The following is a 24,971-nucleotide window of genomic DNA, read 5'->3' on the forward strand; positions in this document are numbered from 1 at the left end:
AAAAATTGTTGGGGATTGGTCCTGCTTTGAGCAGGGGGTTGGCCTAGATGACCTCCTGTGGTCCCTTCCAACCCTGATATTCTAAGTAGCACAAAAGAGCATTCTTCTGCAGGTTTGTACGGAAAAGATCCCAGAAAAATAATTCTTCCTGGTTGTGTTTCTAACACACAAGGAGACACTAGAAAACATTTTTTTTTGTTTAAACAATTCTTTCCCAATTTTTCCATTTCTCTTCTAGAACCACATTGAAATCAAGAGATTTAAGCTCGTGAAATCTGAGATGATTCACTATACACTGTCAGTGATGGGGGACTCTATCCTGCAAAGCAGTGACTCTGAGAAGGACTTTTGGGTCATGGTACATAATCAACTAAATATGAGATCCCACTCTGACACTGTGGTCAAATGTGATCTTTGGATATATAACCAGCAGAATATTGAATAGGAGATGACATTATCGCCGTATTTAGCACTGGTGTGTTCACTACTGGAATACTATGTCCAGTTCTGGTTTCACAATTCAGGAAGGATGTTAATAAATTAGAGAGGGTTCAACTTCAGAGAAGAGCCATCAGAACGATTAAAGGATTGGAAAAAATGCCTTATAGTGATAGACCCAAGGAGCTCAATCTATGTAGTTTAACAAAGGTTAATGGGTGACTTAATCACAGTCTATAAATACCTACATGGGGAACAAATATTTGATAATGGGCTCTTCGGTCTGGCAGACAAAGGTATAACAAGATCCATGGCTGGAAGCTGAAGCTAGACAAATTCAGACTGGAAATAAGGCACACATTTTCAATACTGAGGGTTATTAACCATTAGAAAAATTTAGCAAGGGTTGTGATAGATTCCCTATCACTACAATTTTAAAATCAAGATCGGACGTGTTTCTAAAATATATGCTGTAGTTGAAACAGGAATTAATTCAGAGAAGTTCTATGGCTTGGGTTATGCAGGAAGTCAGACTAGATGATCACAATAGTCCCTTCTGGTTTTATAATCTATGATCACATCTCTCTCATTGAGAGTAGGGCACCTACTAGAAAAAGCTCATCTAATTACTAAAGCTTTAATAGTAGCTTTAACCTCAAAAGTTCACCTGCTCACTCTAGATTCAGAGGTTCTATGCCATACCTGACTTCCAAATGCAGAACCAGCAAGCAGCGGTCAGCCATCTCTTGGAAGGACTTAGCCAGTTCACTCAGCGTTTGCATGATCTGTTCTGACACGGGTGGGAGGTCCATATTTGCATGGCTGTCCTGACCAGGTGACGGCGCTGATATAGATGTGAGAGAGAGAGAGAGAGAGAGTCTACGTATTAATGGTTGGGAATATATTTAATCAAACAGCTGTGTTTTAGCAACCATGTCATCTCATTTATTTCCACCATATGCACATGCATTCTCTAAGCAATAATGTCTAAGATCCTGGAGTATATGAAGCAACAGACTGCTTCTGCAATTGATTAAACTCCAAAGTAAAGCTGAGGAGTTTAATCAACCACCAAAATCATTTGCTTGCAAGTAATATTGCAGCACAACGGACGTTTCTGCTACTGGAAGACAAGGGAACATTTACAGCCAGTCCATCTCTCAGGCTACATCTACACAGCAGCTGGGAGGGTAATTCCCAACTTGGGTAGTGCATGTAAGTTTCCCCAAGCTAATCATTAAAAATAGCAGCGGCATGTGCAGTAGGCTCAGGCTAGCTGCCGAAGCATGTACCTAAGGGGACAGGTGGGATTGTGCACATCGTGCTGGTCCAAGCTGCCCTGTGCCACTGTGGCCACACTGCTATATTTAACGCACTAGCTCGAGCACCCACATTAGGTTTTGGGCCGCTTGTCCTTGGGGGTGGAATCTTGCAATTCTTCCGCTCTGAAACTTGGAATCACTATCCCATGTCCACCAACCATTTACCACCTGCAGGTCTGACTGGGTTTCGGGCACTACATTGCTTCCCTTTGGGAAGCAGTGACCGGTCTATCGTGACCAACAGCCTTCTTAAAACAAAGTATGTTTAGGTAATAGTGGGAACGAAGCGTTAGTGAGAAAAAACGGATTTTAAAACAAATCACTTGTGCACATATCTATCTTACCTACTGTCCCATAATGGCAATCCAGCCAGGCCTAGCTTCTTCGGACACCCTGCCGGGCTCCTGGGTCTGAGTTTCCCTCAGCCTCCAACATCCCTGCGAGAATGTCCTTCTAAATCCTGCAAGGCTTCTTTGTTCCCAGCAGCTTTTACAATGTTGGTGGGCTTTGGCCCTCCCAGGTAAAACCACTTCTGTAGACTGCTGGGGGACCAAGCCAGAGTCATCAGAGCCAAGAGTGCTGGCACTGTCCCTTAAGCGCTCCTAGGCAGAAGCTGATTAAGCGACCATCTTGAGCCATCTCCTTCCTGACTAACTCATTCCAGATGGCCACCTATTGGGAAGTCCTTAATCAAAGATATTCGTATAGAAACCACCCTGACAGAGCCAAGCCGAGAGACAGTCTTAAAGTATTTCTATTTGTCACACCCCCTGGTTCCCAGAACACTAAACTATGCTGCCTTTCAGAGGAGTGTGTCAATTAGTATCTTAGGCTATGTCTACACTATGACCTAGGGGTGCAATTCCCCTGCTTGCATATACACACTCACGATAGCTCGATGTGAATATAAATAGCAGTGTAGCCACGGTAACACAGGCAGCGGCAGTGACTACACCCACCTGAAAACAGTCGGTATATACTTGGCATGGCTCAGCCAGGCCCCTGCTACCATGGCTCCAGTATTATTTATACCCCTGCTAGCTCTCATTGGGCTACCAGGAGTATATGCCCACGAGCAGGGAAATTACACCCTTAGGTAGCAGCAATAAAAGGCTCTTTGTCCTACAGTGGACCAACCACTAGTGAAAGAAATCACACACACACACTGCTTGGGAAAGAAGGCATGAATACTACAGTCACCAAGGGCTTAGTGAAAAGACAGGGGGACTGATTAATTTAAAGTCTTCTCTTGCCATGTAACCACACACACACACAAAACTTCACAAAATGAATCTACTCTAGTTCTTAAGCTTCTTCATAAGATTAAAAGAGCCCCTGAAAATTTATTCTGTAAAGAAAGCAAATAAATGAAAAATCCCTAAAAAGTCTAATGATCATTTGTGAGCAAAACAGATCAAGATAAACACAGAAGACAGCAGCAAAATTAAAAAGAAATTAGCAACAACATAAAGAAAAGGATTGCACAAAGCAAACAACCGAAGGGTCCATCTAATTTTAGTGTAAGCGACAGCAAAAGAAAAACGTGCACAGAGTGAAACAGCATAAAAATGGGGGTTCTCTGGGAAGATTGGTTTATGAACTCTCCTCTAGGCGCAATGAAATTTATGAAGTCTTTTTAACACGGAGACAGTAGTGAGTAAAGAAAGTCAGAGCCCAGGAAGCAAAGCCAAGTGAAAATAATTAACTAGCTCCTAAATGTCAAAGGAAAAAATACAAGGAAGTAACTGATGGAATCTGCTCAGGATGATTGCAGACAAGGCTGGGAAGTGTGTGCATAACACACCCACCCACCAATCTTTCCAAGCAATATACAGCGGATTTATATATGCAGCTCGATATACTCTGAGGTTTTCCATCCAAGGAAAACGGTAATCAGCTGGGCTGCTAAGTCCCTATCTCAGCATAAGCATGTTAATAGGTGATTCCAGGAAGGCATTTGGAAAGACAAGTTAATGCTTTTCCATTTAGCCCCGACCCCGTAACCTGCTGAATACTCTCAATTGTCATTCATTTCAATGCGGGAGGGGCGCTCCCTGGATCTTGAAGGATCAGGTCTGAGGTTATTTATTTTGTCACCGTTTTAGTCAGGAAGTCTCTCTCCCTCCCGTCACCACATACAACTCTCTTCAAAGGGGTAAAAAACATTTTTCATTCAATTTATAATAAAATATTCCTTAAATCCCATGGAAAAGGCTCTTGGACTCAGCTGCTCCCCAAGTTGGGGAGCTGCGCCCGGGGTATTATAAGTGGAAGAATCATTTTCCTTTAATCAGCTGAAGGTGATGGTGGGGTGGCAAGCTACCTAAGGAACCCGAATGGCCTGTTGCCGCTCGCTCCGCTAGTGCCTCGTTAGAGGGCAGGGAGATGGATGGCCCTGTCATCTGAAATACAAGACTCAGCTAATTTCCCTTGCAGTGGGGTTTTTTTTTTTGTGTGCACAGCTCTTCAATTCATTTGCAGCGATTTAAGTAAAGCTAGAATTACATTTGGTGGTGGTGGTGGGGAGATGGAAATGGGACAATCTGCTCTTTATTTAAATCAAATGTGGAAAAGTCAATTTGGGCGGCTCATTACACCAGGATGGGGGTGGGGGTGGGGGGAGAACCCAAGATGGTAGTTGCTGCTCTCAGAGGCTGTAGATCGATTCCTCCCATTTAAGTCGAGTACTGCACTGCAGTGAGAGGCGGGTTTGGATTTCTACAGCTGGACGGTCCTTCCTGAAGACGTCTCTTTTTTTCCTTTCCACAAGGGGAGGAAGACATTAATTCAAGACGAACAATCAAATTAGATTAAATCTGCAAAAAAACGATGTAAAATTATGAGATTTTAATGACAAAAATATCCGGACTCTGGATCATAGAGAGATTAAGTGACGTGCCCAAGGTCGCACAATAAGCTGATGATAGAGCAAGACACTGAGTGAAGATTTCCTAAGCCCCAGCCTAGTGCCTTAACCACAAGAACACATCCCTTCCCTTCCAGAATCAAGGTCTCTATAGCAGGATCTATTCCAGCTTGGCTTCCTTCCATTACAACAGGGTCTTAAGATACACTGTTTTGCATTTTTCTCCAGAATGGTGTGCAACCAACTTGTCAACACAAGTAGCTTCCTTCCTCTTCCTCGTCTTGTGTCTGGTGGAATAGTTAGTTCAGCAGCGGAGAGCCAGGCACTGAGCAGATCCCCTGTTCCCCCAGGTCTTGCTCTAGGCACCAGTAATTCCATCATCCCATCCGTTCTCAGTCAATGTGGTCACGGAGAGCGGGTGGGGTAAGAGATACTCAGGGCACTGAGGGCCTTAAAGGTCCGGATCAGAGTCTTTAAATAAGATCTGGTATAGGAGAAGGAGCCAGTGCAGTGTACACAGCGCAGGCTGATGAGCTTGGCAGCCTGTGGAAAATGTCACCCAATGGCAGGTGAACGCCATGCTGCCTTTTGGGGACAGTGGATAGGAGTGCTCTTCCTGAAATGCAATAGGAGATGCATGAGCAATAGGAGATGAATAGTAATTCAGCAAGGTAGCAGGCTGGGCAGGCATCCATTTCTTCTGCTGCTTGGTGGCACCTACAAGGAATCTTGGCCAGATGGTCAGTTTTCTCATTCAGCCAAAAGTCAGACCTGCTGGTCAACTAAATAACCCAGGATTTTTAAATACTGTCCAGCAACGTGACTGCTAAGCAGTAAGTAACTGAATTTCATTTGTCTGAACTGGGCTGGGTTGTCCTGCTGGCAGGGGCGGCTCCAGGCACCAGTGCAGCAAGCGCGTCCCTGGGGCGGCAAGCTGTGGGGGGCGGCCTGCCGGCCACTGTGAGGGTGGCAGTCAGGCAGCCTTTGGCGGTGGACCTGTGGGAGGTCTGCCAGTCTTGCGGTTTCCACGGCAATTCGGCGGCGGGTACGCCGAAGGCGCGGGACCGTCAGATCACCCGCAGAAACGCCGCCGAATCCATGTGACCGCGGACCGCCCGCAGGCATGCCGCCGAAGGCCGCCTGACTGCCGTGCTTGGGGCAGCAAAAAACATAGAGCCGCCCCTGCCTGCTAGACAATAGGATTTTCCCTAGCCTGCTCCGGGTGCTGCCAAAACAGAGAGAAAAACGAAGAGAAGAAATGTTTCATTCCACTAAACTTAAGAAAAATAAATCCAGTGTGCTGGTTGTCACCAATGATTTCAATCATTTTGTAATTCAAAGCGATGCTGGTGCCTCTTGAAACACTGTGCCTTGTAAATCGATGGATGTAAATTACAAGACCTCGGGAATATTAAACGAAACCTGCAGTGTTCCACGTATACAAACCTATGTAACCAATCAACACCTACATTGCAAGCGCTCTGCCCACTTCCTGCTTGATTAGAATGACTACTAGCAGATTTGAATGATTTAATAGCATTGGGGAGCAAATCAGTTTGGGATTACAGGCTCTGATTTAGCTACGGCACAATCTAAACCCGTGAAGTAAACCTGGCGTGTGCATGAATGCGTGTTTTCATATATTAGATAAAATGGATTTATATAAATAAATGGTTTCTGTTTGCATTTCAGAAAAGAACATCACAATACAATTTTATAACTCTGCTAAAAGAAAGCCAGTGTTTGGACACATTCAGACCCATGTCTGTGATGTGAACTATAAAGTGGATAGAAAGCTGGCTAGATCGTCTGGCTCAACGGGTAGTGATCAATGGCTCCATGTCTAGTTGGCAGCCGGTATCAAGCGGAGTCCCCCAAGGGTCGGTCCTGAGGCCGGTTTTGTTCAATATCTTCATTAATGATCTGGAGGATGGCGTGGATTGCACCCTCAGCAAGTTTGCAGATGACACTAAACTGGGAGGAGTGGTAGATACACTTCTACCCCGATATAATGTGGTCCTCGGGAGCCAAAAAATCTCAACGCCTTATAGGTGAGACCGCATTATATTGAGTTCGGTCCGGTGATTTAAAGGGCTCGGTGCTCCAACCGCTGTGGGGAGTCCCGGTCCCTTTAAATCACCGCTGGAGCGCTGGCAGCGGGCTTGGGCTGGGATTTAAAGGGCGTGGGGCTCCACACAAATTCAGATATAACGCGGTAATGCAGCGGGGCTCGGGCGGTGCTTTAAAGGGCCCGGGGCTCCCCGCTGCTTTACCGTGTTATATCCGAATTTGTGTTATATCGGGTCGCGTTCTATCGGGGTAGAGGTATACGCTAGAGGGCAGGGATAGGATACAGAGAGACCTAGACAAATTAGAGGATTGGGTCAAAAGAAATCTGATGAGGTTCAACAAGGACAAGCGCAGAGTCCTGCACTTAGGACGGAAGAATACCATGCACTGCTACAGACCAGGGACCGAATGGCTAGGCAGCAGTTCTGCAGAAAAGGACCGAGGGGTTACAGTGGACAAGAAGCTGGACATGAGTCAACAGTGTGCTCTTGTTGCCAAGAAGGCTAACGGCATTTTCGGCTGTATAAGTAGGAGCATTGCCAGCAGATCGAGTGATGTGATCATTCCCCTCTATTCGACATTGGTGAGGCCTCATCTGGAGCACTGTGTCCAGGTTTGGGCCCCACACTACAAGAAGGATTTTAAAAAAGTGGAAAGAGTCCAGCGGAGGGCAACAAAAATGATTAGGGGGCTGGAGCACAGGACTTATGAGGAGAGGCTGAGGGAACTGGGATTTATTAGTCTGCAGAAGAGAAGAATGAAGGGAGATTTGATAGCTGCTTTCAACTACCTGAAAGTGGGTTCCAAAGAGGATGGATCTAGACTGTTTTCAGTGGTAGCAGATGACAGAACAAGGAGTAATGGTCTCAAGTTGCAGTGGGAGAGGTTTAGGTTGGATATTAGGAAAAACTTTTTCACTAGGAGGGTGGTGAAGCACTGGAATGGGTTACCTAGGGAGGTGGTGGAATCTCCTTCCTTCGAGGTTTTTAAGGTCAGGCTTGACAAAGCCCTGGCTGGGATGATTTAGTTGGGGATTGGTCCTGCTTTGAGCAGGGGGTTGGACTAGATGACCTCCTGAGGTCCCGTCCAACCCTGATATTCTATGATTCTGCCAGAGACATTAGGAACAGCCGCTCATCTTTTACTTCTCACTCTGGTCTATTCTATATAGATCCTTATACCGTGCACATAGCAGCAGTATCTGAGCACTGAGCAATGTGACTAACGTCTGTCACATATTGTTCTTTTACCCTCTCCACGGGGGTGAAGCCTATGTAGCGCAGTACTTTGTTTGGAGCTTCTTTTTATATGTTACAGTAGAGAAGGCAAGGACAAAAGAGTGGAAGGTGGTGAGGTTTATGATGGTCCTTAGCTGCTGTGGGAGTTCACTCCACAATCCTGGGGCCAGCAAGATTGACTCATTGTCAGATGAAAACAGCAAATCACTGCAAAGTGCTAACTACAAATAAACGCACGAGGAAGGATACTCTTGTGGTTACTGCTTTGGACTAGACCGCTGGAGGCCCGGGTTCAGTTCGTGGCTCTGCAACAGACTGCCTGTGTGACCTTGGGCAAGTCACTGAATCTCTTTGTGCTCTAAGTCACCATCTGTAAAATGGTGCTAATATTTCCTTTGCATGCCATGGCTATTTAGAGTGTGAGCTCTTTGGCCTGGTCTATACTGGGGGGGGTGTCGATGTAAGATACGCAACTTCAGCTACGGGAATACCGTAGCTGAAGTCGACGTATCTTATTCCGACTTACCTCCCATCCTCATGGCGCGGGATTGACGGCTGCGGCTCCCCCGTTGACTCCGCTACCGCTGCTCGCGCCGGTGGAGTTCTGGAGTCGACGGGGAGCGCGTTCGGGGATCGATATATTGTGTCTTGATGAGACGTGATATACCGATCCCAGATAAATCGATCTCTACCCGCCGTATCGGCGGGTAGTCTGGATGTACCCTTTGAGTCAAGGAATGTCTCTCGTGTTTGTAATTTCTAGCACAGTGGGGCAGACCTTGATCTCACTTGGGGCCTCTGGGCACTCGTGTAATAAAAATAAATAAGAATAAACGGTATTTGACAGAAAAGGCCTGGGAAGGAGTGGGAAGAAATCAGACAGACTAGCAAATGTTTGCTTTCTAAAGAAGCAAACAGGAGGAGCACACACAAGTATGTACAATGGGTATGTGTCAGATCTGACATCAAGGATTTATTTCAAGTAGATTTCTTAGGGGGAGGCAAACATCAGGAGACCTCTACGTTTTGAAGCCAGAGACAGGACAGTCAAGAGATGTCTTTTTAGAATATCACAATTAGCAACACCATCTTTCTTTCAATTAAGCCTCAGATCTTCACCCCTTTGTCAGTCTGGGTACAGACTTGGGTAGAGGAAAGAAACGGCCCTGGGTGATGTTGGTACATGATTGCTTCCTGGGGATGGATGAAGAACAGGCATCCATGCTGATGCTGTTAGATCAGAGGTGGGCAAACGTTTTGGCCTGAGGGCTACATCGGGGTTCCGAAACTGTATGGAGGGCCAGGTGTACCGTATTAAATTGCTCCCTGTAGGAATGTGCTACTTATGGTGTACTACTTACGACTGCCAGTCTTGGTGCTCTGAGCAGCATGGTAAGAGGGTGGGGAGCGGGGAGGTTGGATAAGGGGTAGGGGATCCCAGGGGGCAGTCAGGGGACAGGGAGTGGTTGGATAGGCGTGGGAGTCCCGGGGTGTGTGGATAGGAGTTGGGGCAGTCAGGGGACAGGGAGCGGGGGGGGGGGGGGGGGGGGTTGGATAGGGTGTGGGGTCCCGGGGGGGGCAGTTAGAGGTGGGGGATCCTGGGAGGGGGTGGTCAGGGGACAAAGAGCAGTGGGGGTTGGATGGGTCGGGTGTTCTGAGGGGGGCAGTCAGGGGGCGGGAAGTGGGAGGGGGCGGATAGGGGGCGGGGGCCAGGCTATTTGGGGAGGCACAGCCTTCCCTGCCCGGGTATAGTGTATTAAATTGCTCCCCATAAGAATGTGCTACATTTGGTGTACTACAGTACTTATGGCTGCCAGTCCTGGTGCTCCGTGAGTAGCACAGTCCTATGGGGAGCAATTTAATACACTACATCCTGGTGGCTCTTGCACCCGCGCTGACAGCACGGCGAGCTGATGCTGCGGGGCAGGGGGGACAGCAGGAGAGGGGCCGGGGGCTAGCCTCCCGGGCCAGGACTTCAAGGGCTGGGCAAGACGGGCCCGCAGGTCGGATGTGGCCTGCGGGCCATAGTTTGCCCACCTCTGTGTTAGATCTATCAGCTGCCTGTGAGACTGCAGTGGGAGAGTTACCCTCTTAGGTAGCTCTGTTCTCTCCTTGCTCTGCATTCCTAGAGTGGGCTGTAGGGCAACAGCTCATCATCCAAAGGTGCTGTTATATGGAGTTCCACCAAGTTAGGTTGCGTCTCCCCTTCTATTCAACCTGTACGGGGCCTTTGGGAGGGACTATTAAGTGGCACATTCTGTGGAGTTTTCAGTACGCTGATGTCCCTCAGATCTAATTCTCTATCTCACCCGAACCAAGCAGGAAACAACCCCAAACACACAAAATTAAAAAGCCCATGTAACCAATAAGAAATGCAAAGTTAATCAACTTAAATGATTTTCTCTTTGTGGGAATAACAACTGGGACACTGCTCTCAAACAATTCTTTTCTTTTTGTGCTTACGCATTTTTCCTTCCACTTTGATCTCTTGCTGTTGTTGCAATACAGTCTGGATCTAATTTAGAGTGTAAACACCAAGAAACAGGGACTTAGCCCTTTGCAAGAAGATAAAAAGACAATGTACACTTGTGGTGCTAAAGAAATAATAAGTAACAACTGTATGCAAGCCATATGTCCACTTAGAATCATAGGACTGGAAGGGACCTCGAGAGGTCATCTAGTCCAGTGCCCTGCAATCGTGGCAGGACTAAGTATTATCTAGACCATTCCTGACAGGTGTTTGTCTAACCTGCTTTTAAAAATCTCCAGTGATGGAGATTCCACAACCTCCATAGGCAATTTATTCCAGTGCTTGGCCACCCTGACAGTTAGGAAGTTTTCCTAATGTCCAACCTAAACCTCCCTTGCTGCAATTTAAGCCCATTGCTTCTTATCCTATCCTCAGAGGTTAAGAAAAACAAATTTTCTTCCTCCTCCTTGTAACAACCTTTTACATACTTGAAAACTGTTATCATGGCCTTTCTCAGTCTTCTCTTTTCTAGACTAAAGAAACCCAATCTTCCCTCATAGGTCATGTTTTCTAGACCTTTAATCATTTTTGTTCCTCTTCTCTGGACTCTCTCCAATTTGTCCACATCCTTCCTGAAATGTGGCGCCCAGAACTGGATACAATATTCCAGCTGAGGCCTAATCAGCACGGAGTAGAGCAGAAGAATTACTTCTCGTGTCTTGCTTACAACACTCCGGCTAATACATCCCAGAATGATGTTTGCTTTTTTTGCAACAGTGTTACACTGTTGACTCATATTTAGTTTGTGATTCACTATGATCCCCAGAGCCCTTTCCGTAGTACTCCTTCCTAGGCAGTCATTTCCCATTTTATATGTGATCCACTGATAACTAGTCTCTGGGAACGGTTTTCCAACCAGTTTTGCACCCACCTTATAGTAGCTCCATTTAGGTTGTATTTCCCTAGGTTGTTTATGAGAAGGTCATGCGAGACAGTATCAAAATCTTTACTAAAGTCAAGATATACCACATCTACCGCTTCCCCCTATCCACAAAGCTTGTTACCCTGTCAGAGAAAGCTACCAGGTTGGTTTGACACGATTTGTTTTTGACCAATCCATACTGACTGTTACTTATCACCTTATTATCTTCTAGATGTTTGCAAATTGATTTCTTAATTATTTGCTCCATTATCTTTCCGGGTACAGAAGTTAAGCTGACTGGTCTGTAATTCCCTGGGTTGCCCTTATTTCTCTTTTTATAGATTGGCACTATATTTGCCCTTTTCCAGTCTTCTGGAATCTCTCCCGTCTTCCTTGACTTTTCAAAAATTATCGCTTGGACTGCTTTCTCCGGCAGCACAATTATTTGAGGCTCTAAGGCGTAGATCACTCACTGTCTCAATCTAAATTGGCTTGTTTGGCATCCTAGGGCTACATCTGTATATAAAATATTTTGACTCTCCCAATGCCCATGGGATATTTGGATATTGATTAGAGCTAGATGAATTTTTTTTGAACAAAACTTTTTTTCACCAAAAAAGGCAGATTCAGGTCAACTGAAACAGTTCATGAATTCCTGCTGAATTTTTTTAAATTAAAAAAACAACTCCAAAAAGATCGGAAAAGAATCAAAATGTTTAGTTTTGACATCTTCTAAATGAAACACTTCAATTTTTCAATTCAAAGCAACTTTTCATTTTGAAACGTCAGTTTCATTAGAATTTTCTTTTAAAGGATAAAAAAGTTAAAAGTAAAATGAAACAAAATATTTTATTTTACTCAAAACAATTTGTTTCCTACTTTTCCGTTTTGCGAAAACTTTTCATTTCAGGCTGACCTGAAATGATTTTCCCCCTTTGTTTTTCAGGTTGGTCAGTTAAACAAAAATTCAGCTATTTGCACTACTCTCGTAGTGGGTTTTCTGTTCAGCCTGTTGTAGAGATGTGGGAAATAGTGAGCTAACTCCAGATTTGGATTAGGACACCCTTCCCAGTCATAGTTAGGGGTGTTTAGACTGAGGGTTTGAGCCTCCTTTACACAGGCATGATTGCACTACAACTACTTGTCTAAAAAACTTGTCTTCCTACCTACCACTGTTTCCATCTTGTCCTGAAAAATCAATACAAAAAAAACCCAATTGGCAAAAGTTAAGCACTGCAGGTCAGTACTCTGGCTTTCACTTCCGGGGACCTTGGTAAGGACATTTGTAGAAAGATTATTTAGTTAATCTTAGTCCCTGACCCTGAAAACACTCATACGTGTATGTAGCTTTACTCAGTTGAGTTGTCCCACTGACTTGAGACGTCTCATGTAAGTAAAGTTCCAAATGTGTACATTTGCCTGATCTTTAATAGGCAGTTCCTCAAAGGAACGGGGGGAAAGGGGACACCACATACTTTTGAACATTTCAGCCACCACTCTTGCTGTGGGTCAGGCTTGAGTTTCATTGGCCGACGCAATTTGGGGCCCAGATGTGGAATAGCAGGTGTGCTGCAGGTCAGGTCTTAGGTTCACTGGCGCAGCGATGCTTGTAGGTATGGAGCTTGAGTACCTGGTTAAGTACCCTGCGTAGTAGGCCAAGCCTGGTTTAAGTTGGCACTATGACTCTATGCTATCGTGAGCATCAAATACAGACAATCTCTGGACAAAGAGTTGCTCTGATTCTCCAGTCTGTGCAAGGCTCCAGGATTCCAGGAATATTTAACACACACGTGCAAAAAGAACAAGGGACTGAAAATGACAAACCCACATTTATCAAGAGAAAAATGAAGTGAAGAGCATGGAGTCCGGCAAAAATAAAAAGGCACTTCTTTCCTGCACCAGAGGAGGAATTTTAAGGGCCAGGCTTGGACCTTATAAATAAAAGATCAGTGTAGGATGGGATTTTCTAAGTGCTCTGCGTTGGTCAAACTCAGCTTTTATTGAAATCAACGTCAAAACTCCCCCGGATTTCAGTGGGAGCAAAGTTAGCCCAACACTGAGTGCCTTGAAAATCTCACAATTTGTGAGTGAATTAAATACTCAGACAAAGTCCATACAGGGCAAAGGAGGCAGCATGTTCAGCCTTTGAATGGGGAACATGTAATTTGCATTAACAACAGCATCCATCTAGCTAATTAAGGAACAGCATCCAGGATCATGACCATAATGAAAGATCTTCCAGATAACTAGGGACTCCGGGGTGAAGATCCTCGGAGCCCCTACTGGCACATGCAGGGAAAGAGAAGTGAAGTAGAGAATGTGCTAAGAGCAATGGAAGCTATGAGCTTCCTCCCATAAATCTGTGTTTCTAACTACAAGTTAAAACTAAAGCAAGGGAGGAGAGATGCAGGCCAGCCAAGCTGAAAAAGCATCGCAAACTCATTTGAGATGAGTAGTGATAAGCTGGCCAGGCTGCAGCCCCCATCAGTTCAGTAAACACTAATGATGAGACGAGTGCAGACTGTCACTGGTGATAAAGAGCCAGCTAAACACTCTATTAGTTTTCCATTTTGCGAATTAATGTTCTTTATGGCGTATGTACACTCACCGGCTAATGAATTGTCTCGTTAGAACTGCCTGTGGTGCTCCTCGGCTGCCTCTGCTGGCAGGCATAAATTTCACATGGAAATTAGTACTTTTAAAAAGGCAATAATTCCTTTAAAAGTGGTTTGTTTTCCATTAGTTTCTGCAAACACACTGCCTTGAGAAAGGGATTATCAGGGAAAAACACACCTCTGAGTTTGAAGGGAGGGAAAGAATAAGAGAGCAGCAGAACATTCTAGCCTCGGGGTAGTGCAATCCATTGAAGGTGAAGATACCCTCAGACTCACTGGACATTTTTTGAATCCGAGCTCCTGGTAGAGGATGGAAAGAAACAAATTCCTATTCTAAACAGAAACGAACCTAATGACATACAGAGTAGATTTTCTTCATTGGAAAAAGCCCTCCATACCTTATCTGCTCCTGCAGTACACGGATTTTATAGTTCTAGGGTTTGGACGTACAAGAATCCCATTGCATACATCCGTTTGCTCTTCTAGTGCATCACTTGGCTAAGATGCACTTTGCAGTCTAACGCCCCTGTTTTCTGCCACTTATAGTGTCATTTCCTGCCACTCCCCCCAGAAAGTTTCCTCTTGGGTTGAAGTGTCTCATGTTCGGCTCAGAAATGAATTGGTTTGGAACGCTTAACAAAAAATCCATTCAGCTGCTACTGAGTTATCGGAGGCATTTTTCACCTGTTAAATGTTCAACACCCTCCTTCGTGTACGCTTGGCTAACTCAGAAACAGCTGCAGGCTTCACCTGGCTAATTCACACTCAAGACTAGGGGTGACATCCTGGCTCCATTTAAATCAATGGCAAAACTCCCACTGACTTTACTAGAGCCGGGATTTCCCGGAAGAGCGCATTCCATCCCTCACTGAACTGAATAGGAATCTTGTCATTGATTTCAATGGGAAGCAGAGAGGAGGACCCATTGAGGGTCGTCAACATTTGAGAACAAATGCACAAAACTGATTTAGAAACACAAAGCCCAAGGCTACTGCTTTACAAAATGCACCTTGCTCATTTAGTTTATGAAGAGCACTTTAGCTTTAGTTGTTTATAGCAGTACTTCATAGCATTCAGAGTAAACGTACTATGTGTTTCATAAAATTAATGCAATTTTAGCAGTACCTGACCAACTGACAGCACTGTCATCTCTGCTATGAGATCTTTGTTAAGAAGTGGGGTAAGAATATTGGGTATTTTGAGACAGTTAAAGGATTTGTGAGCATGTGAATTTTAGCAAGATTCAGCTGTATGCTGCCTTTATGTATCTAGTGCAATTCACCAAGAAACAGGTACCGGCCCCGCATGCCACTGATTCCAGTCCTGATCTTCTAAATCAGGGGTCGGCAACCTTTCGGAAGTGGTGTGCCAAGTCTTCATTTATTCACTCTAAGGCTTGGTCTACACTAAACCCCCAAATCGAACTAAGGTACGCAACTTCAGCTACGTGAATAACGTAGCTGAAGTCGACGTACCTTAGTTCGAACTTACCGCGGTCCAGACCCGGCAGGCAGGCTCCCCCGTCGACTCCGCGTACTCCTCGCGGCGAGCAGGATTACCGGAGTCTACGGGGAGCACTTCTGAGTTCGATTTATCGCGTCCAGACAAGACGCGATAAATCGAACCCAGAAGTTCAATTGCCTGCCGCCGAACCAGCGCGTAAGTATAGACAAGCCCTAATTTAAGGTTTCGCGTGCCAGTCATACATTTTAACGTTTTTAGAAGGTCTCGTTCTATAAGTCCATAATATAGAACTAAACTATTGTTGTATGTAAAGGAAAATAAGGTTTTTAAAATGTTTAAGAAATGTTTAAATTAAAATGCAGAGGCCCCCGGAGCGGTGGCCAGGACCCGGGCAGTGTGAGTGCCACTGAAAATCAGCTCGCATGCTGCCTTGGGCATGTGTGCCATAGGTTGCCTACCCCTGTTCTAAACGCTTACTACAGAGCATAGCACTCACTGGGGGCAGTCTCCACTGCCATCAATGCGACCACACTTTGTAGTAAGCACTATTTGCAAGATCTGGTCCCAAGCAGGATACAAGACAGTAACAGATGACAAACAAGGGGGTTGGGACCAGAAGAATGAGGGCTACAACAGCAAGAGATAATGAAGATAAAAAGAGATGCTTTAGTTACATACACATCTTATTGATTTATTGATTCCTCTTTAGAGTGTGTGAGATTTTGGACATAGTAGTTTTATTTATTTATTTATTTAAAAGTTACGACATTAGTTTGAGGGAGCTAAGTGCACGAAGGTGGTAGGACTGGAGATCAGTGTTGGAAGACAAACTGAAAGTAGTGAGGCTTTCCAGGAATGATCTGGAGAAGGAGGAGGGAGGTTGGGGGTATGCAGGGCTTCTGTTTTGGGGGTTTTATTAATTTCATTTTTCAGGGGTTATTTTCAGCAATTTTCGAGTTTTATATAGATGTCCAAAAATCAGGGTGTTTTGGGGCTTTGTCTTTGTATATACTGTAATGAGCAACGCATATTACATTATATCATTATATATCATAGACATTACTCATTCCAGTAGAATATATTGTAATGCATAATCTTTTGGTAAAGTTTCGTAGTGAGCTTTAATGTAGTACTCTTTCAGACTGCACGGTGTTAAAACACACTAAGGAATCTTTAGTGCACCCCAGCAGGGTCTACACCAGGGGTTCTCAAACTGGGGGTTGGGACCCCTCAGAGGGTCGCAACGTCATTACGGGGGGGTCGCGAGCTGTCAACCTCCACCCCAAATCCCGCTTTGCCTTCAGCATTTATAATGGTGTTAAATATATTAAAAGGGTGTTTAATTTATAAGGGGGGTCGCACTCAGAGGCATGCGATGTGAAAGGGGTCACCAGTACAAAAGTTTGAGACCCGCTGGTCTATACAGACGAATGAATGAGCAACATGTTAGTGTGCTTTAGAAATCACACCCTTGTACTCAGCATTACTGCTCTGTGTAGACAAGCCCTTGGATACAAGTGACCACGTCTGCTGGTGGTGGTGGTGGTTTTTTTTTTTTAATTGCGGTGTTTCATCAGTTAAAATCCAAAACCAGAAGTCCTATATGAATGCTACAGAGGAGCAGGGAGGATATTCCAGGTTTAGGCGGCAAAATGGGACGAGGCAAAGTACCACCCGTAGCAGAGGAAACAAGGGGAGTAACAGAGATTATGCCCCAGACTTATAAGGAGCAGTGCAGGCCCAAAGTCACAGGCTGACTTCTCTGCCACCAGCACTAACTGGAATTAAAGCAGAGTTTGCAGCTTTTTGTTTTCCCAATTCTCACAAATATAATGCGTCTTACTGCATCAACACTATGAAATGACCCTTTGCGGACAATGGTTGTTATCAATGGGTTCTCCTGGATCCCCTCAACTGGGTTTGAAAACTGGTTTGACCCATCGACACCAATGGACAGGTGAGGCTTAGACTGAACGGGATGTAGTGCATCAGTGGGGAAGAGGCCCCTGTATGCTGCAGTCCTTGAAGCTGGTGCCATGAAGATTGGCCTTGCATTCCTGGGGTCACTGATGTGGAATCTTTATTGGAAGACTGTTTGATTGCACTGCCAATTAGGTCACTTCCTTACGTGCCAATCCCCTGTGCTTCAGCGGGGAAGGGGGGAGAGGAAAGAAACTGGAACAAGAGTAATTAGGATCATCATAACTTTCAGTTAAAGAGCTGACCCCCACGGTACCAGATCAATGCCCAGGACTGTGTGGCACAGCAGTGTACATGTTGGCTAAGAAGAAAAGCCACGAGCTCTGTGGATCCAGGTCAGAAAAACAACTTTCTAATCCTCTAGCCATTAAATATGTGATGCAAATGGTCAAGGGGGTAAGGGCATTATCTGCTTATCTACAAGGGCAGTTTCTGCACAGACATATCAGGAAAGAGCGTTAGGGCACTGAATGAGGAGGGTAGATTGCTCTCAAAAAGGAATATCAGGACCCGGCTAACACAGCTGGCTGGAGATTGGGTGCCCGATTCCCAGTGGTCCAGAAAAGCAATGAGTCGCTTGGATCACGAATGCCATAGAACGACACGTGCCAAACATTTGTGCAGTCAGATGCCAGTGACCAAAAGTCCTTCCGCAAAGCGCAGCCACAGCCAGAAGAAGTGACTGTGTTAAAATGCCCCCTTCCCACTCAGTGTATCTGCTCCCTTCATGCCTGTCAAATATTGCCTGCTGACTTTACCGCCACACACAAGTGTTCACTGCTTTTAGTCCTGCAGAGCTAATTCACCTATGGGAGAACCAGCTGGATTCTAGCCCATCAACCCAACGGTCAGCTCAGATCTGCTGTTGGAGGCTCACATCCATAGCTTGGTTTTCAGATCCCCAGGCAATTTTGTAGTGCTGGCAGGTAGAAAAAAATTGCAGGTTGAGCCTTTAAATCCCTCAGTTTGGTCCAAAGCCCAGTGAGACAGAATGCACCCAGAGCCCCGCTCAGAGCTGTGTTACAGTTATGGTTCTGAGACCACAGCACTTTGATGAAGCCTTTTGTGCTGTTTAATGTTATAGGCAATACTGTCTGTAACCAGTACCCAATATTTGAGCCCTCCTCCTTGAGATATGGCCTGACAGGAGTCTGCACTCTGACATCCTCCTCCTTTTAGGACTCCTACCATTGACTATGTGAGTGGCTCAAGGTAGCCATGTTGTGGCCACTGCACCTGAGCACCTCTCATGCTCTGAGAGTCCAAATCCTGCCCGACAGCTTTCTGAGATGTCTGAATTCTGCAGGGAATTTTGAGTTTTCGGCCTGGGTTATGCAGGAGGTCAGTCTAGACGATCATAATGGTCCCTTCTGGCCTTAAAAATCTATGAATCCTTGTGTCTTAGGGCTCCTGGCAATCATGCTTTTGCTTTGGGGGAACCTTATGTGATGGAACACACTTCCCCATGACACCTATATCACGCCCCGTTTAAAGCAACTGACCTGAGTGATAGGTGGAGGGTAGTGGTATCAACAGTGATGGAGGGAAAAGGGCACGGAGAGGCTTTCAGAGGGTGTTCGGACATGAGGAGTTTAACTTATTTGTGTAATAACCAAGAAGGAAAGTCAGATCGACAGGATGAGATGTAGGATTGTCTGGAGGGAGACAAGTAGATTCCTGAGTCGTCGGTGCAGATGAGGTGGCTGAAAATCTGTGAGAGAACGTGATCAATCAAAGAAAGTCTGGCTCAGCAAGAAGGGAGCCAAAGTGAGGACCCTGGGACCCCCTATGGGTAGGGCCCTACCAAATTCATGGTCCGTTTTGGTCAATTTCACTGTCATAGGATTTAAAAAAATCATAAATTTCATGATTTCAGCTATTTAAATTTGAAATGTCAGTGTTGTAACTGTAGGGGCCTGACCAAAAGAGGGAGCTGGGGCAGGGTGGTGGTGGGGGGTGTCGCAAGGTTATTGGGGGGGGGGGGTTTGCGGTATTTGCCACCCTTACTTTTGTGCTGCTGCTGATGGCACTGCCTTCGGAGCTGGGCGGCAGGAGAGCGGCAGCAGCTGGCTCGGAGCCCAGCTCTGAAGGCAGTGCCTCTGTCAGCAGCAGCACAGAAGTAAAGATGGCATGGTATGGTATTACTATCCTTACTTCTGTGCTGCTGCCTTCAGAGCTGGGCCCTTTGCCAGCAGCTTCTACTCTCTGGCCACCCAGCTCCGAAGGCATCAGCGCAGAAGTAAGGGTGGCATGGTATGATATAGCTACCCTTACTTCTGTGCTGTTGCTGGTGGCGCTGCCTTCAGTCACCCAGCTCTGAAGGCAGCGCAGAAATAAGGGTGGCAATACCACAATCCCTCCTACAATAACCTTGCAACCCCCCACCCCCCGCAACCTCCTTTTGGGTCAGGACCCCCAGTTTGAGCAATGCTAGTCTCCCCCATGAAATCTGTATAGTATAGGGTAAAAGTAGAGAAAAGACCAGATTTCACGGTCCGAGACGCGTTTTTCACAGCCGTGAATTTGGTAGGGCCCTACCTATGGGCAGTGGAAGAGGGGGAGTATGTGAGGTCACAGGGCCGGCTCCAGGCACCAGCCAGGCAAGCAGGTGCTTGGGGCAGCCTCTCCTGAGAGGGGCGGCACGTCCAGCTGTTCGGCGGCAATTCGGCGGACGGCCCCTCACTCCCGCTCGGAGCGAAGGACCTCCCGCCGAATTGCCGCTGCAGATCGCGATCGCGGCTTTTTTTTTTTTTTTTGGCTGCTTGGGGCGGCCAAAACCCTGGAGGTCATAAAATATATGAAGAGAAGAAACCGAGGACAGCCTTGTGAAAGCCCAGAATGGATAAAACGTTGAGAAGGAGGGGTTCTCACCCAGCTTTTAGCGTATATAGTGAGTGTACCATTAACTTTTAAGTATCCTGAGGATACTTGAGCTGAGGAGTGGAATGGATACTGGAAGACAACGAGACTGCTTATGTTGCTAAAAAGAAAAACTCTCATTTAGGCTAAGTTATGTCTAAGCAACAGGAATTCATCAGAGAATACAAGCACTCAAAATGTAGCACTTTAAGCTAATGGTAGATGTTTCGCATTAAGAGGAGATTTACGGCATTTTCTGTTTAAAAAAATCCACACTTATTGCACTAATGAAGCAGACACATTCGTTAAGTCCTCCTGTTGCTGTTGGAGGTCAGACAGACATTTTGTAGTCTTTAATTATTCTGGCTTTTAAATAAAGTTATCTATTAATAAAAGGTCTCTAGGAAAAAAAAGTCTCAGTGAACAATCGATCCAGTCAGATGTGTTACAAGTTCAGCAATGGACAAAATAAGCTCCAACTTGAGGGAAATATACCCACATTTAAGAGCTTAATTCAGTTCATTTGAAATGTTTGGGATAAACATAAAGACCCGTCCCACCCTAGCAGCACAGGCTGAGGGGAGAAAGGCATCAATTCCAACACCACAGCGGGTCTGATTTTCATTTATACTAAGGTTCCTTTACACTGCTCTGCCAGCATCAAGGTGTGCTAAAGTGGGTGTATATCAGGTGCCCATTCACACCAAAGAGTGGTATAAAGGAGCTTTATAGTGTCATTTTTAAAGGACATCCCTTTGTCAGTGATGAAGGCTGCTTTCCTTCAACAGGCAAAGCTCTCTGCTTAGGCAAGAGTAGGTATATAGCAAATGGCGAAAAGAAGGCTAACGCCCAGTGCTGTAAGTGGTTCAGCTTAGTCTAGACACTGTAGTAGCCTTACTCCGCAAGCTTTGCCTAGTGCTTTGAGAGCTACAGCTGGAAACCGCGAAGTAGTATTAATAAGACTGTGTCCCATTGACAGACCCCCTGCAACACTGTTGCCGGCACAGGGGCCTGAGGACAGCAACAGTGGGGTTCGTTGCCCGGAGTGCTTCGCGCCAATAAACATACCGGGGTGGAGAAACAATCAAAGTTTATTTGAGATCTCAAAGTGGTGCAAGGAGACAGGCAAGTCTCAAATCAAGCACACCAGCAAAAACAGTTTCTCTCTTCTTTATACATTTTACAACTAAGCCCCCCCTCTCTCCCACCCCCCACTACTCCCCCTCCCTTCTCTACCGAAGGCATGTTTATACATTTAAGCAATTAAATCATTCTAGGGCTATAAATCTAGCTTGTTAGTAACTTCTCCCTAAACAGTTATTTGGTCCTGTTTACCCTTAGTTTATTACCCCTTCCCCAGCTAGAAACATGCAAACCTCATCATTATTGTTTGGTACCTGGTATGAACAAGGTCGTAATTGCTAACTGACTATTTACACATTCCAATTCCTGTCCTTGGTTGTTAAGGTCGATCAGAGTTAAACATGGAAGGACAGAGTTTAAACATGGAAGAACTCTGGCTCAGGCAGGCCTAGTAACCCCAACAACACCTAGGCATTGTATCTGGGAAACCGCCGTTACATTAACATTTTATTTCTACTTTGGAGTAAATTTAGTGCTCATAAAAGATGTTAAGTCTGAAGCCTGCACATATGTACATAACCAGTAGAGACAGCATCTTCCTCATACTGCGTCTATCAATATGCCTGGAGCGATCGCCTGTGGTAGGAGGAAGATCACCTGATCTGGAGAGCCCTCACATAGGGGAAAGGGACAGGTTCATCTAAATGGCCTAATCACTCCTGGGTTACTCTGTAAAGATGCTGACACCCTTGCTGGCAAACCTAATCAGATGGTAAACTTATGTGGATTCCTGTTCGCTGCAAACTGTCCTGGGAATCACCAACTCCTCACACAGAGGTTTCCAAGGGACGGGCTGAGTGGCTGTTACATTTTTCTAAGGGTCAAGTTCTGCCCTGATTCACATCCCAGTTGAAGTCCTACATAATTTGGACCTACAAAAATAAATCGACTCCCTGCTTTAAATCACCAGAAAACAAACTCCAAAAACGTTGACTACATGATTCGGATACAACTGATAAAAAGGGCAAAACACGACAGTGGTGAATATTATAGTGCTAGGAGAAAACCCGCTGGATTCCAAAGTAAAATGGGTGAGAGGAATGAACTATGAGGCCATGTAGACAGAAGCCAGGGTTGTGCGCTGTTTCCATGACATGAGGAATAACTCAGGCTGTCCAGATGGGTGAGACAGGAATCAGGAACAAAAAGGGAAATATTTTCCCAAGAGGAATAAGAGGCAGAAGAGGCTGTGCTCACCTGCAGGCAATCATCATAATCAAGCCCTAATTACATGTGCATTGGCAGAAAGATGGTCAGTGGAAGGATTCAGCATCTTTTGGTGGAGACGCTCCTCCATCTCCAGCTGACTAGAGCTAAGGAAGCTCCTCTTTTCCAGGTGTGAGACAAATCTGCAAGGCGATACCCTTCTTGGAGAGAAGCTGATATTGCAGCAAATGCAAAGCTCCTTCTGTGTGCAGCGGGGAAAGGGAGGGAGGGGATGTTTCCATAGCATGATGCTATACCTTCCATTAAAATCTCACGTGTGGTTGGCTTGGCGCAACACAGTAATTAACTTCACGTCTAATACAAAACACTGTACTGCAAGGTTCACTTATTCCAATAAGCAATTACAAGCCACGTCTCTGAAATGGCAAACGTGCAGATGAGGGAGTGTGCTTTCTGAAATAGGTTTGCTGTTATAATAATCATATATGGAGATATACCTATTTCATAGAACTGGAAGGGACCTCGAAAGGTCATCGAGTCCAGCCCCCTGCCTTTGCTAGCAGGAACAAGTATTGATTTTTGCCCCAGATCCCTAAATGGTCCCCTCAAGGATTGAACTCACAACCCTGGGTTTAGCAGGCCAATGCTCAAACCACTGAGCTATCCCTCCTCCTTCTAGTTGGCAGCTGGGAGTTTGGGAATGTTTTTGTGGTTAGTGGTGTAGCTAGAGCAGCCTCTGGGCAGGGCAAAGCCTCCAGGCAGTGTAGCATGGCCTCGGCGGCAGTCTACAGCAATACTAGGCTGCCCATGCAGCTAGGTAGGCCTGAGCTGGAAAGTTTGATTCGAGATTTGAATCAGTACTTTTCCAGAGCTCAAAGCTGTTTTGAGCCAGACTTTTGGCGCGTTCCACTCCAGACACTGGACCAGCTGTGAAGCTAAATAAAACCAGGCTGTGGGGAAAACTTTAGGAATTTCCATTTGGAGGTCTGGCTCCCTGGTTATCAAATCTCTCTCTCTGCCAGCCTCCCCTAGAAACCTGCTCCTTCCCAACACTCGCCCCAGCTCCTGGGCTCTCCCAAGCTCCTTGGACTGGCCAGAACAAGAGAGGATCTCCGCTTCTGCACTCCTTAGCAGGTTTGCAGCTGCCAAAGGAGCTTGGAGCACTGCTGGACAGTACCTGCCCCAACCAGTCCACTGCCCCTTCCCTCCCAACAGCTCCCACCAAGGGCGTCTCTATGTATTTTGCCGCCCCAAGCACGGCAGGCAGGCGGCTTTCGGCGGCACGCCTGTGGGCAGTCCGCTGACCATGCAGATTCGGTGGCATGCCTGCGGGAGGTCCGCCTGTGCTGTGCCATCAGCGTCCCCGCCGCCGAATTGCCGCTGAAGCCGCGGGACCGGCAGACCTCCCGCAGGCATGCCGCCGAAATCCGCCTGCCTGCCGCCCTCACAGCAACGGGCAGGCCGCCCCCTGCGGCTTGCTACCCCGGGCACGCGCTTGCTGCGCTGGTGCCTGGAGCCGCCCCTGGCTCCCACTGATCAAACTACTGCCATTTCTAAGGCTACGTCTGCCCCACAAGGTAGGGGGGTGATTCCCAGCTTGATCAGACATACTCATGCTATAAGCTGGGCATCATACCACTAGCTCCTAGTGTAGACATAGCCTAAATCTCCAATATAGCAGCAGGTGCTTCCCTTTTTCCCATGCAAAGGCAGCATGGTTAACCCCACCCACAAGGAAATGAGATCCCTGCCCCTTTCTCTACGTTCACTGAGTCCCAACTCCGCAGGCTCCACCACGTGCACACAGCTGCTCCCATCCTTATTACACATACAAAAAAGCCCAACCCCCATCTTCAGAATCTCTCAAGAGCTACACTAGTGCTTCACTTCGTCCGAGGAGCCGGTTCAGAATATGCATCCTTGCTTTCAAAACACTCCATGGGCTTGCTCCAGGCTACCTTGACCGTGTCTCTTTCTTCTGTACTCTTCTGCTAATACTGGCCTCCTCTCTGCACCTCTGCGCGCTCTTGCTACCGTTGCTTTCCTCTCTCTCTCCTCCTGACTGAATCTCCATCCCAATTCAAGCCTCTGTCGAAAGCATTATCCAGTCTCTGGGCTCTCTTCTAGTGTCACTCTTTTTCTGATTATTTCTCTCTGCATTTGTGTTATTGAACTCCGTAAAGTATTTTCAAATGCATTTTTATGAGGTTTCTTGCCCTGTTTAACTGTAGTCACATTTCACTTTCTCTCTCGCATCTCAGCACTGTCAACCCCAAACATTCAAAAAGAACGAGCCCTCACAAATGAGACTGGCTTCAAGATCATGAGATTTAAAATAAAACCAACAACTGTGGGAGGTTTTCATTTGTTTTCTGGGGTTTTAGACTTCAGGGCTCATGTTTTCAAGCTTTTCTCCA

General features: G+C 46.1%; 1 protein-coding gene across 1 annotated transcript in view; it reads right to left on the minus strand.

The window, feature by feature from the left end:
- EXOC4 (exocyst complex component 4) overlaps positions 1 to 24,971 on the minus strand; it is a 592,122-nt gene that overhangs the window by 45,724 nt on the left and 521,427 nt on the right. Inside the window, exon 15 of the mRNA XM_054015768.1 lies at positions 1,141 to 1,282. Coding sequence (XP_053871743.1) covers positions 1,141 to 1,282 — 142 coding nt within the window. The remainder of the gene's footprint in view (positions 1 to 1,140; positions 1,283 to 24,971) is intronic.

The sequence above is a fragment of the Malaclemys terrapin genome, chromosome 1 (genome assembly GCF_027887155.1).
Source record: "Malaclemys terrapin pileata isolate rMalTer1 chromosome 1, rMalTer1.hap1, whole genome shotgun sequence".
Classification (NCBI taxonomy): domain Eukaryota; kingdom Metazoa; phylum Chordata; order Testudines; family Emydidae; genus Malaclemys; species Malaclemys terrapin.